This window comes from Phaethon lepturus, unplaced genomic scaffold (assembly GCF_000687285.1).
Source record: "Phaethon lepturus isolate BGI_N335 unplaced genomic scaffold, ASM68728v1 scaffold40699, whole genome shotgun sequence".
Lineage (NCBI taxonomy): Eukaryota > Metazoa > Chordata > Aves > Phaethontiformes > Phaethontidae > Phaethon > Phaethon lepturus.
This window is the reverse complement of record NW_010566312.1, coordinates 1-11,544: the sequence shown is the minus strand read 5'-3', so window position 1 is coordinate 11,544 and position 11,544 is coordinate 1. Positions and strand designations below refer to the sequence as shown.

Genomic DNA, 11,544 nt, shown 5'->3' with positions numbered 1-11,544 from the left:
TAGGGAAACTGTGCTTCTCTGCAGAAGGGAAGAAAAGACACTGCCTTCTGGTTTCTGATGTGTAGTGTGTGGTTTTCTTTCAGCTCGCTATCAGAATGAACTGGCAGGTGTGGACACAGAGTTGCTGGCTGAGCGGTTTTACTATCAAGCCCTTTCTGTTGCACCACAAATTGGTGAGTGAGCTACCATGAATTTTTAGTCGTTAAAATCATGTTGCCACAACCTAAAAACAATACTCTGTGATATTACACTGGTCATGTTTATATACTGCTGCTGAGAGGAGTGGTTTTATCCTCTGGTTAAAATTACTTCCTTCTTTGAGAATGTCTCTCTTGCTGGCAAGCCAAAGAGAGGAGTTAAAGCGAAGGTGCTCTTCGCCAGTGGTTTCAACTTACTCCGCTGATACCCTCTGAGAAGCTCAGACTTCCATGAATGTGGTAAAGTGCTTGCGTGGCTAAGGGAAGATCCAGTTGTCCATTGCCAGAAGCAGAGCGTTATTGGTCATCTCCATCTCTTTACCCCCGCAAAAAAATCTCACGTGTTGCCGTCTTCTTCAGCAGTGACTACTTTATGAGAACACATTGTGGCAAGACTTGAAGGCCTGTCTTGTCTTAGGAAGTGGTCAATTCCAGAAAAATGTTTTCACTGTGCTGTCTTTGCCGAGTTCTCAGAGTTGTTTGGCAGGCTGATCCCAAATACTAATAAGTGACAAAAATGTATGGACCACAGTGAGCTGGAACAGAACTCTTTAAATGCTGATACGATGATGTCTATGTCAAGAGGAACACAGAGTCAAGGCCATGGCATTATTAATACAGAGGAGGAGGCATTATTTGCTCTGTTTTCTTATGTAGATAACTGGCAGGAAGGTACGGAGGATCTAAAAGCACTATAAAACAGGAAAAAAACCCTGGGTGGTGAAAGGATCGAGTAGTCCAGACCTTTGTACTGCAGCTTTACTACTTTTTGTGTCTCCTGGCTTCCCTCCTGTGTGGAAATGTAGTGAAGGGGAAAAGATCTGCTTTCTAGCAGGGCCATTGGAGAGTTGTAAGTTAATGCCATTGCACCTCTCTTTCATGACAGGCATGCCCTTTAACCAGCTGGGGACGTTGGCAGGGAGCAAATACTACAATGTGGAAGCTACCTATTGCTACTTACGCTGGTGAGTGTGAGGATCTTGGCTTTCTGGACAGAGAATGAGTGCACTGTGATTGCTGGTGCCAGATTCTTTTCTCCTTTACTTTGGACTTGTGACTGTTTTCAGCAGATGAGTTTCAGGGGAGGGGGAAGAGAGATGGCTTTATTTCACCCTTGAGGAGGACTGATAAGAGCATGCCTTGGTCAGACCAAACCATCCCGATGGTCCCTAAAATACATGTGCAGGTCTGTATTTGAAGGGCAGGGTTTCATCTAAGACCTTCTGCCTGTGCTAGAGAGCCAGGTGTGAAGGGGAGTGGAGGTGCTGAGTGAGGCACCCCACATAGTGAGGTGGGTGGAATTCGGTTAACTGAAGATGGCCTTAAGGCGCGCATTTGAAAAGGTGTGTAAACATTGCAGATGGAGCTGCGGTGCACCTTGAAGTGAGGTTTGCAGACATCAGTGGGAGTTTAAGTAGCCCAGCATGTTCGAACAAAAGCACTAGGTACCTGTGTTCATGCTTAGATGCCTGAATAACTTTCTAGTGAATTAAAGGCATAAAATATGAGCAACCTTGTGGCATAGTAACTTTTGATGTGTTCTATTTTGGTATGTCAGTATCCAGTCTGAAGTGTCCTTTGAAGGTGCCTACGGGAACCTGAAGCGGCTGTATGACAAAGCAGCCAAAATGTATCACCAGTTGAAGAAATGTGAAACCAGGAAGTTGTCTCCAAGCAAGAAACGGTAAGAAGAAAAAGAAAAGGAGAGGAGTGCAGGCTGAGGGTTTGCAATGCCACCAGTGTCATCCTCTGGGTTGAGAGTAGCGTCTTTCTGGGAGGTGGGATCTGGTAGATGGCCCATTTGAGGCAGTGACTGTTCCCAGAATTTTGAGAGCCCCAGTCTAGATCCCATTCTTGATATCTCAGGTCATAATTTCAGGAGAAAAGCTAAAAGCTGGCTAGGTATAGAGTTTGAGGTGAGAGATTTTCTCACTCTCCCTGGAGCTGGTGACTGTTCATGAGGGTTGAGGCATATTGCTGAAGATTAGAAGTGTATAAGCTGTGTTTTTCCTCCAGTTTCATCGGAGTGTAGCTTTCCATTGAGACCTAATTTACCTATTAATAGAGCTCTGTTAGTCTAGTCCATCTTTATGACTGGGTACCTGCATTACAGTGTTTTCTTCTTAATCTTTTTAGAGGCAAAGACATTAAGAGGTTGCTGGTGAGCTTTATGTACCTGCAGAGTCTTTTGCAGCCAAAGAGCAGGTAAGGTTACGGCAGATTATATTTTCTATTGATAACTCACAATAGCAGGCATTCAGAATTGGAAGAGACTGTTCACTGTAGGATAACAGTGCCTGTCCTGAGGCTTTCTGCTGAAAGGTCCAAGACTTTAGTTTTCTAACCTCGCAGGGAGAGTGAAGAAGATTATCTTCCAAGGGAGGCTGAAATACCAAAGGGTTAAATACTTTCCAACTCTGGATAAATCAAGCTAGTAGCTGAGTGAATGCTGAACTCCTGCACCTTGCAGCTCATCTCTGTGCTGTACTATGACTTTAGCGTTTTCTTGCTTTGTTCAGTCATCAAATGCTTTTTCCTGACAAGCACTAGATTTGGGCTGATAGGACAGCAAAGAGTCACTGTCTGTACGTGTTCAGGGCTGTTCATTGCATTTGGAAATCTGTAACCAAATACCTTGTTCAAAGAAACAAATAGCATAACCTGTTCATGTTAGAATAAAAGGAAAGCTTTGTATAGTTGTGCGATTATTTTTTTTTGCTTAGTTTTTCTCTGTCTTGCTGGGAGGTTTTCATGTGATTGTAAATTAATATCTTACTGCTTGAAATAGAGCAGGTGTTTTAAAGGGCTTATACACAGGCTAGAGTTAAACTCATTGTGGAATAGTTTAGGTTGGAAAGGACCTTCTAGGGGTCCAGCCTTCCCCCAAAGTAGGGTCCGCTGTGAAGGTGGATTCAAATGTGAAGTCAGATGAGGATGCTCAGAGCCTCCTCCAGCTGAGCTTTGAATGGATTTAAGGACAGAGGTTCCACACCTCTCTGGTCCCCCTTCCAGTGTTTGACCACCTTCACTGTGGAATTGTTTTCCTTGCATCTAGTCTCATTTTCCTTTTCTGCAGCTTGTACCCATCGCTTCCCTTCCTTTTGCTGTGCAGCATTGAGAAGAGTCTTACTCAGTCTGCTATAACCACCTATTTGGCATCTGAAAACAGAAGATTTTACCCCCCAAGCCTTTTCTCTTTTGAGCGGAACAAACTCGATTGTCTTTGCCTATTCTCATATGTCATGTTTTCTACTCTCCTTATCAGTCTTCTGCTGGACTAAGTCCAGTTTGTCAGTGTCTTTTTTGTTTGGTTGGGTTTTTTTTGTAGTGGGGACACCCAGACTGGATGCAGTACTCCAGATGCCATCTCATGAGTGCCAAACAGAGAGGGATAATAATTTTCCTCAGCCTTCTGGCTGTGCCTTTGCTAACGCAGCCCAGTATGGGATTAGCTTTCAAACATTATACCGGAGTGGAACTTAAAGGTTCATTTAATATCTGCTTAACACATATTTAGTGCATAAGAAAACTGGAGATTACTTCAATTTACCAAGCAAGTTGCCCCCTGAAAAGGATTTGCTAGCTGTTTGCAGACAGGTTTTGTAACTAGGAGACTCCCATAGCCCATTATACTGAATACCGTGGGTGCTTTCTTTGAAGTAGCTAATAGCTACAGAGGATTTTGGAATATTCTTACAGGACTGTAAATTGGAGCCACGGGAGGAGGAAAGGTTGAGTCCCCAGTCTGCGTGCTGTGATGTAATCCTTTAACTGAGCAGTGGATCCAAAACTTTTGCTACCTTTAGCACTACCTGAGTGCCCTGTGTATCTTAATGGCTACTGCTTGAGCTCCCAGGGAGAAAGTCATGCATTTCGTTGACCCATCTTTTTGCAAGGAGGTGCTCTAGTTATTGTTCGCCTTTAGTTTAGTTGCTTCTAAGAGGAAAACATAATCTGGTTCTGCTTCCCATAGCTGTTGCCTGCAGTATATTCTCTGGTACTTCATCCTATCTAGTGCTAAAGGATAGCGTAACTGCCAGTTTTGGTTCGGTTTCCATGCAGACATTGCCAAGCGCTCGAGTCTTGAATAATAATACTTGTTGTTTTTTTCCTGTTAAGCTCTCTGGATTCTGAGCTGACATCTCTCTGCCAGTCTGTGCTGGAGGATTTCAACCTGTGCTTGTTCTACCTGCCTTCTCCTCCTAATCTGAGCTCAACTAGTGAAGATGAAGAAGAGTATGAGAGTGGCTACTCCTTCCTTCCTGATCTCCTGATCTTTCGCATGGTGATCATCTGCCTTATGAGTGTTCACAGCCTCAAGAGGGCAGGTAACCAGTGTTTTATTCAGCCATTCAGAAATCTAGTGATTAACATTCAGCAGTCCAGTTAGGCTGAAGATGTTGTCTTAATTGGCATTCATGTTTTGAACTAGCGGTCAGTCTTCTCCACCTCGTTACGCTCTCTTGTTGCAGGTTCAAAGCAGTACAGTGCAGCCATCGCTTTCACGCTGGCCCTCTTCTCTCACCTGATAAATCACGTCAATATTCGCCTGCAGGCAGAGCTAGAAGGGGAAAATCCAGTCCCAGCCTTTCAGAGTGATGGTACAGGTAAGAGAACAGACAGCGTAAGCTGGGTCTCCCCAGTTGCCTGCCTATAGGGCTGGTTTTTACTTTCCTAAATCTCCCAGGCATGGGTTTTGTAGTGTAGTGCATGAGTGGTGTTAGAGACATCTTGATCTTTGACTGCTGGGCTGAAGTCCCCAAAGATGGGTATCTGCTGAGACCGCCTCCACTCAGACACTGTGAGCATCAGAGTCATCACAGGATGAAAATGCTGCTTTCTTTGTTGTAAGGGGTTATCTTTGTGTATCTCTTGGCAGCTCATTCATCATCTGTTTACCCCAATCTGTGCTCCTTACTTTCTGTCTCTCTATTTGCTGTTATTTACTTGACTCTTTTCTCCTTCACTGAGGAGATGATCTCAGGTGAAACACCTGGGCAGAGCAGTGTCTGAGGGAGGCAGGCGCTGCTCAGCACACCTCATCTGTGCTCAGACAAAACCAAATCTTTAGTTTCTGGGGGATCCTGCTGAGCGGAGAATAAAACTGATGAATCTTTCCCCCGCAAACAGTCAATCCGTAATATTTCACAGAACACAAGATTAGAGTTTTCCTCGTCAAAAGCAACAATTAATGACTCCTCCCCTGCATGGGTTTTGAAGCTGTCAGGGTGACACAGGGCTGCTGGAAAGTCTGGGAGCATGTTGGTCAAGGAAGGGATTAGGTCCACTCAATCTAGTTACCAGGTGGAGTGGCTGGTTTAATCAAACTGGCACATGCCTTTGCCCTGCTTGGTGGGTCACTTGGTTCTCTGACTGTGGGAGACTGGGGAAAAGATTTAAGATTCAAGTGTGTATTTTATGCTGGTTAGCAGCATTCAGCACTGAAGCTGCCTGATAACGGAGCAGCACAGCTTTGGGCGGTTGGAATCCAGGCTTCCCAAGTCTTTCTGGGCACATCTAAAAGGAAAGTGAGTCATTCTTCTAGGGTTTCCATTTCAGTGATGGCTGAAATTCACACTATTGGTTCCCTGGGCTCAGGGCTGGCAAGTGGCTTGTGTGACACATCGGGACTTTCTTAACTTGTGGTCTCATTTTAAATGCCTGCAGATGACCAGGAGCCGCAGGAGCTATTGAACTCGATTGAGAAGGAGGCTGAAGTTGACTTGGCCAATCATCAGCCCAGTGAGGAACAACGGAAGAATGACTGCAAAAAAAGCAAGAAATACTCCCGCCTCTCCTGTTTGCGTCGCCGCCGCCACCCCCAGAAGGTGGATGAGAGTGACCTGAGTGAGGGCTTTGACTCTGACTCCAGCCAGGGCTCCATAAAGGGCAGTGATGGCTCAGAAAGTGGCTCAGAGAAGAGTGACGAGGAAGCAGAAGCTGCTTTTGATGTGGAGACAGACTCTGACATGAACAGCCAAGAATCTCGGTCCGACTTGGAGGACATGGAGGATGAGCCGGGTGAGGGGGGAAGTGGTCGAGGCAAAAGCAGGCCCAAAGAGGCCTTAAAAAACTGTGTGGATGGCAATGGGCTAGGGGACTCCAAGAGCCCAAGCATCTCTAAAATAGAGGCTCTGGATCCAGCAGTCAATGGGCCGGCTTCCCTGAGCACTAATGATGCAAGCATAGCCAGTAATCTCCAGGCCATGTCCACCCAGTTGTTTCAGACCAAACGCTGCTTTCGCTTGGCTCCCACGTTCAGCAACATCCTTCTGAAACCGAACAGTGAACCACCTATCTTGAAGGATGGACTAGAAAGCAAGCCATGTGTCAATGGAGATCTGGAGAAGCCCAGCTTGGCAGAGCAAGGTAAGGATCAGCCACCTCGTTCAAAATATTTGTTGTGGCAGCTCTGTGTAGAAAACTGCAAGCTGTAGAGTCTGTTTGCTAAAATCCGCCCCTTCTCATGGTGCAAGTTCTCCTTCGGCCAAGTTTGGAGAAGCAGGTTGCCCAGGTACTGGGCAGGTTTTGGGTTGGGTGTTTCTTGAAGGAGAAGCTTTACTCTTACTGCCTGATGTTCAGGAGTACATCCACTGAGCAAAGGAAACACCCGCAACCAGCCAGGGTTATGTGTTGGTCTGCTCAACAGACTAAATGCTGAGCAGCTCTGATAATACAGAGGATAATTCAGCAGGTATTAAAAATTTGGATTATCTTCCTTTTTCCCATGGGAAATATCTGTAATCAGACACTTACTAGCACTTGTGGTGATGGACAGTGCCGATGCAATCTAGGAAGTTCTCCATAAGATGTCAGATTATCAACCTGCAAAGCTCTCACAGGAGCTTGTCTGTAAGATGTGACCTAGGTGCATGCGAGAGGAGTTGAGGGCCTCTTTCTGTGACCCTCTGAATGCTGCCTTGCTGAGTGCTCAGGGCTGAACCAAACTGCAGATGCACAGCAGGTGGAGCTGCAATGTCTCTATTACCACGCAATTTACACAACTGAGTAATGTTCTGGGAAAAAACAGCTTGAAAGGGAGATCTGATGCACTACAGGGAGTTGTTTATATTTCAGATAAAACCACATGGGCCTTTTCAGTCTTGTTTGTCATTCCTCCCAGCTTCCCTGGAGCAAGGAAACATTTTTGCATTGTGCTGCCAAATTCAATGGGCCTGCAGCACTGGCAAGAATCAGGCTTTGCCTGGGCCAGGATTTGAAGGGGGAGTATTAGATCATGTTAATGTTTACTGGCTCTCAGCATTGCTTCGTAGCCACTTGAAAGAGATGCGGGTAAAGGAAGAAGCAAACGATTTTTAGTCTGTTTAACGTTTTCCTTCAATGGGTTACACAGATGTTGCAGCTCCAGGAATGTATTTGAATAGTGTGGCCATGATACCTTTAAAGATGTAGAAAATGAGAAGTTGAATGAGCCAGGTTGAGTGAATTAACCCATGTGCTTTTTAGCTTTGAGCTCTCCTTGCCTCAACTGTGCTGTTTCAAAACTCGAGCTATTTAATGGTCTTAACACTCTGTCAGGGATGGTTACTGAATAAATTACTTCCTCCCTTTTGATTCTGAGGGTTTATTGAATGATAATTGATATGCTAATAGGCAGAAATGACTGTGCAATTAAAATAAGAGACAGTAGCAAAATGCGTCGTTGATTCCCAGCTTGCTACTACCTTGACCTCTGGTAGGTAGCATGCAATTTCACTGGCAGTGGCTTTGAGATCCTCACGTCTGTAGAACTGCAAGATTGCAAACCGTATTCAATATTTCAAATCACCTGGGCCCTGGCTCATGAAATAGCCCTATCAGTTCCTTTTCTTGCATAGCGCAAAGATTGGTGCACGTTGACCTAAACAGTGATCACGGGCTCTTTTCTTTGCAGTAAATGGTACGGTCCTTGTGCTGGCACATGCTGCTTCCCCCGGCTCAGCTGGTGAGCGTCGCAGAGGCTGCTGCAGGGGTTAAGGCGTTTGTCAAACTTTCACAGGGAGATTTTAGCAATCTTCTCCTAACAAGGAAGAAAATACAACAGTGATACACTCTTATCACTGCACAGGGGACAGGGAACTGATTTCATGAGAATATGTGGAGGCACCAAGAAGTTCAACTCAACATTTACCAACCCAGTGCTGTTCTCGTACCAGTCGGGCTTGGCTTCTCAAGGGGTTTAATGCCTGCCATCCTGCTTTCCCTTCATTTTCCAGATGATGTGTCTGACTCCGAAGAAAGCATTTCAAGTAACAAATCCTTCAGGAACGAGCGATCCCTTCAGGAGAAGCTAGAGATCGTGACCAACGAAGGGCTGCTTCTCACTGTCAAGGTGTTCCTGGACTGGCTGAGGACAAACACGGACCTCATCATCATGTGTGCTCAGGTGGTTACCGTGCTTTGTGTTCGGTCCAAGGCTGCGTCTGTTCAGTTCCCCTGGACTGGGATGATGAGGGCTGGGATGAAACTGCTGTCCCAGTCCTGGACAGAAGGTGATGTTAAATACCCTACCAGCTGAATTAAGATAATCTTGACCTAAGAAGTGTAGTGAAGTTTACTCTGTATAAAACGTTCTGAGGTCTGTGAAAGATTCTGGAAAGCCCAAGCGGCCTGGTTGTTGCATACGTCTGTCTTGACATTTTCTGTGTCCTTTTGTGTTTTGTTCCTGCAGAGCTCTCAGAGCCTGTGGAACAGGCTGTCTGTGCTCCTGAACCTTCTGCCTTCTGCTGCAGACCTGCAGGAGTCAGGTACTGGAGAAGAAAATGGCAATGTAATGTTTCAGCAAGCCTAGTCATCAGTGATTTCTATGGTGTGTGATAGATCCCAGGGAGAGAGATATACTAGTAGCAGTTTGCTTATAAGCACAACGGGAAGCGACGTCATGCACGTGTTGTTTTTGTGTTTAAACACCATTCCAGTTAAATACTGTCCCGTAGACTTTAGCTCTATTAATTCATTATCTATGACTGACAGTATACTGAAACACTCAACATCTGTGTGCATGAAGTCCTTGTGTGGCCAACATGATTGGAATTAACTGTCAAGACCATACCTTTTTGTTCCTCCTTCAACACATGCTCCCAGTACATGTGTAGCTTAAAGCTTCTGCCCCTGATCATTACAGACTGTGTACCTTAAAGCAGTTTTCTTCTTTGTCCCCACATCAGTTGTTTAAGTCACCATATATTGCTGTGCTTCCCCTCCATCCTCTCCAGGGCTGGCCCTGTGTAATGAAGTCAAGGACATTCTGGGTGGTGCTGAGCTCCCAGACCTGAAAGCCAACTTGCTGCTCCCAGAAGATGTGGCCCTGCGAAATCTTCCCCCTCTGAAAAATGCACACAAGAGGTTTAACTTTGAGCAGGACCGGCCCATTTTCTCAGCAGTTGAGGAGGTGAGTCAGGGTAAATCCTGAATCTTGGCACAAGCTGCATTTCCTTTTCTGGAGGTGCAGCCTGTCTTAGCTGTGCAGCCGAAGATCTAGTTCTTTCTTGCCAAAAAAGACCCCGAACTAATTCAAACTTTTGAATCTAAGGTGGGTTCATGGCATTGGTGGTTGCTGCAGTCATCTGCGTATCCAAAATCAGTGTTCAGAAAATTGCCTTGCCTTGCCTTCCCTGTCAGAGTCATTACAAAAGGAAGCAGAGTCACATGTTGGCAGCTTTGCTGCATGAAGTCTCCTGACCTCCCTGTCTGGGCAGAAGAGTTATTATCGCTGCCCTGTCTTGAATGAAAGGAATTTGGTTGGAGCTGCAGGATACTTCCTGTGGTCCTTCTCTAGTAAATGCAAAAGTCAGTGAAATCTCCCTTCATGTGGCCCTCTGTGCCCTCGTAAAGCACTTCTGTCTGTTTTCCCAAGCAGAAAGGACCAAGGTGATTGTTTCTGGGTAGTGGAGGTGTGCAGAAAAAGGCAATTGTTCTTCTTGTATCTTGCCTTGCTAGACCAATCCGCTTCTTTGGAGCAGGGAATATGTTAACATCTTCTGCCTTGGTTTGAGGGCACTGCGCTGATGTGTGCCGTGGGATCCATGTTTGTTAAATCACAGTCCAGCTGACTGAGGTCTTGAATGTCATCTCAAGCTGCCGGGGCAGCTGGAGCAAAGTGCAGCAATCTCATATCCCATGTGAGCTCACCATTTGCTGCCTTTGCTTATTAGCTCAACCGAGAGTAGTGCCTGCCTCAAAATCAGATATAAATTGTTGTTTTATTTGATTCCTCTTCCCAGCACTGAGGGCTTGAGCAGAGATTTATCAGGGAGAGCCTGTTGAGGTTTTCTGAGGTTTTCTTGAGCTGGGGAAACCCAGACTGCAAGAACTTCTAAGTTTTCTGGCCACCTGTAGGCTTTCCTGCAGCCCTCTCCTGCAGTCTCTGTCTTCAGAAGCACATTTGCATCAGAAGTGTTTCCTTTGGATTTTTTTTAATAGCAGTTGCTGCCTCTTCCAAAAGCGTGAGCTGCAGCGTCGGAGCTGGCTCAGGCTACAGCCGCCATGGGGAGACGTGGCTGGTGATTGCCTGTCTACTTCTTTGCAGTCTGTTGTTCGGATTTGCTGCATTCGGAGCTTTGGCCACTTCATCACCCACTTGCAAGGCAGCATCCTGCAGTTCAACTCGGAGCTTGGGATCTTCATCAGCATAGCACAGTCAGAGCAAGACAACTTGCTGCACCAGGCCCAAGCCCAGTTTCACATGGTGAGTTGGCAGAGGTGGGCTAATTCTCTGTACAGTTTTCTGTAGATTGTAACTATAATCACACATCTTTGGTGGGAGATGAAAGTTTTGCTCCTTAAAGCAACTCAAGTGTCCCCTTTTCACCCTGTTTCTGGAAGCATGTGCTAGTGTCAGCTTGTGTGTTTCCTGCTAACTGATATGGAAGTGTTTGGGGTTTTTTTTTGTAACCAGGCTGCAGAGGAAGCTCGTCGGAACAGGCTAATGAGAGATATGGCTCAGCTTCGACTGCAGGTAGGAGATGCTGGTTCCAGCCTGAAAACTTGCAGGGTAGTGGCTGAAATGTCTGAAACTAGAAAGGGAAGGGGGGGCACCCTGTTCTCATCCCACACAGAGGTAGTAAATCTGTTCTGCAAAGACAGAATCATAGAATATCTCGATTTGGAAGGGACCCGTAAGGATTACTGAGCCCAACTCCCTGCTCCTCACAGGGCTACGATACTAAACCATATGCCTAAGAGCATTGTCCAGACTCTCCTTGAACTCTTGGTGCCCTGGGGAACCTGCTCCAGGGACCGACCACCCTCTCAGTGAAGAACCTTTTCCTGATGTCCAAACTGAACTTGCCCTGGTGCAGCTTCATGCCATTTCCCCGTGTCCTGTCGCTGGTCACCAGAGAGAGGA

The 11,544-nt window shown here is 46.0% G+C and overlaps 1 protein-coding gene across 1 annotated transcript in view; it reads left to right on the top strand.

Annotated features, from left to right (window-relative positions):
- SMG5 (SMG5 nonsense mediated mRNA decay factor) overlaps positions 1–11,154 on the top strand; it is a gene marked incomplete at both ends in the record, with an annotated part of 17,254 nt that extends 6,100 nt beyond the window's left edge. Inside the window, 12 exons of the mRNA XM_010295442.1 lie at positions 84–173; positions 1,084–1,162; positions 1,756–1,881; positions 2,334–2,402; positions 4,317–4,525; positions 4,670–4,804; positions 5,865–6,566; positions 8,414–8,583; positions 8,869–8,944; positions 9,413–9,588; positions 10,726–10,884; positions 11,095–11,154. Of these exons, the coding sequence (XP_010293744.1) occupies positions 84–173; positions 1,084–1,162; positions 1,756–1,881; positions 2,334–2,402; positions 4,317–4,525; positions 4,670–4,804; positions 5,865–6,566; positions 8,414–8,583; positions 8,869–8,944; positions 9,413–9,588; positions 10,726–10,884; positions 11,095–11,154 (2,051 nt within the window). The remainder of the gene's footprint in view (positions 1–83; positions 174–1,083; positions 1,163–1,755; positions 1,882–2,333; positions 2,403–4,316; positions 4,526–4,669; positions 4,805–5,864; positions 6,567–8,413; positions 8,584–8,868; positions 8,945–9,412; positions 9,589–10,725; positions 10,885–11,094) is intronic.
- Positions 11,155–11,544: the final 390 nt, after the last annotated feature.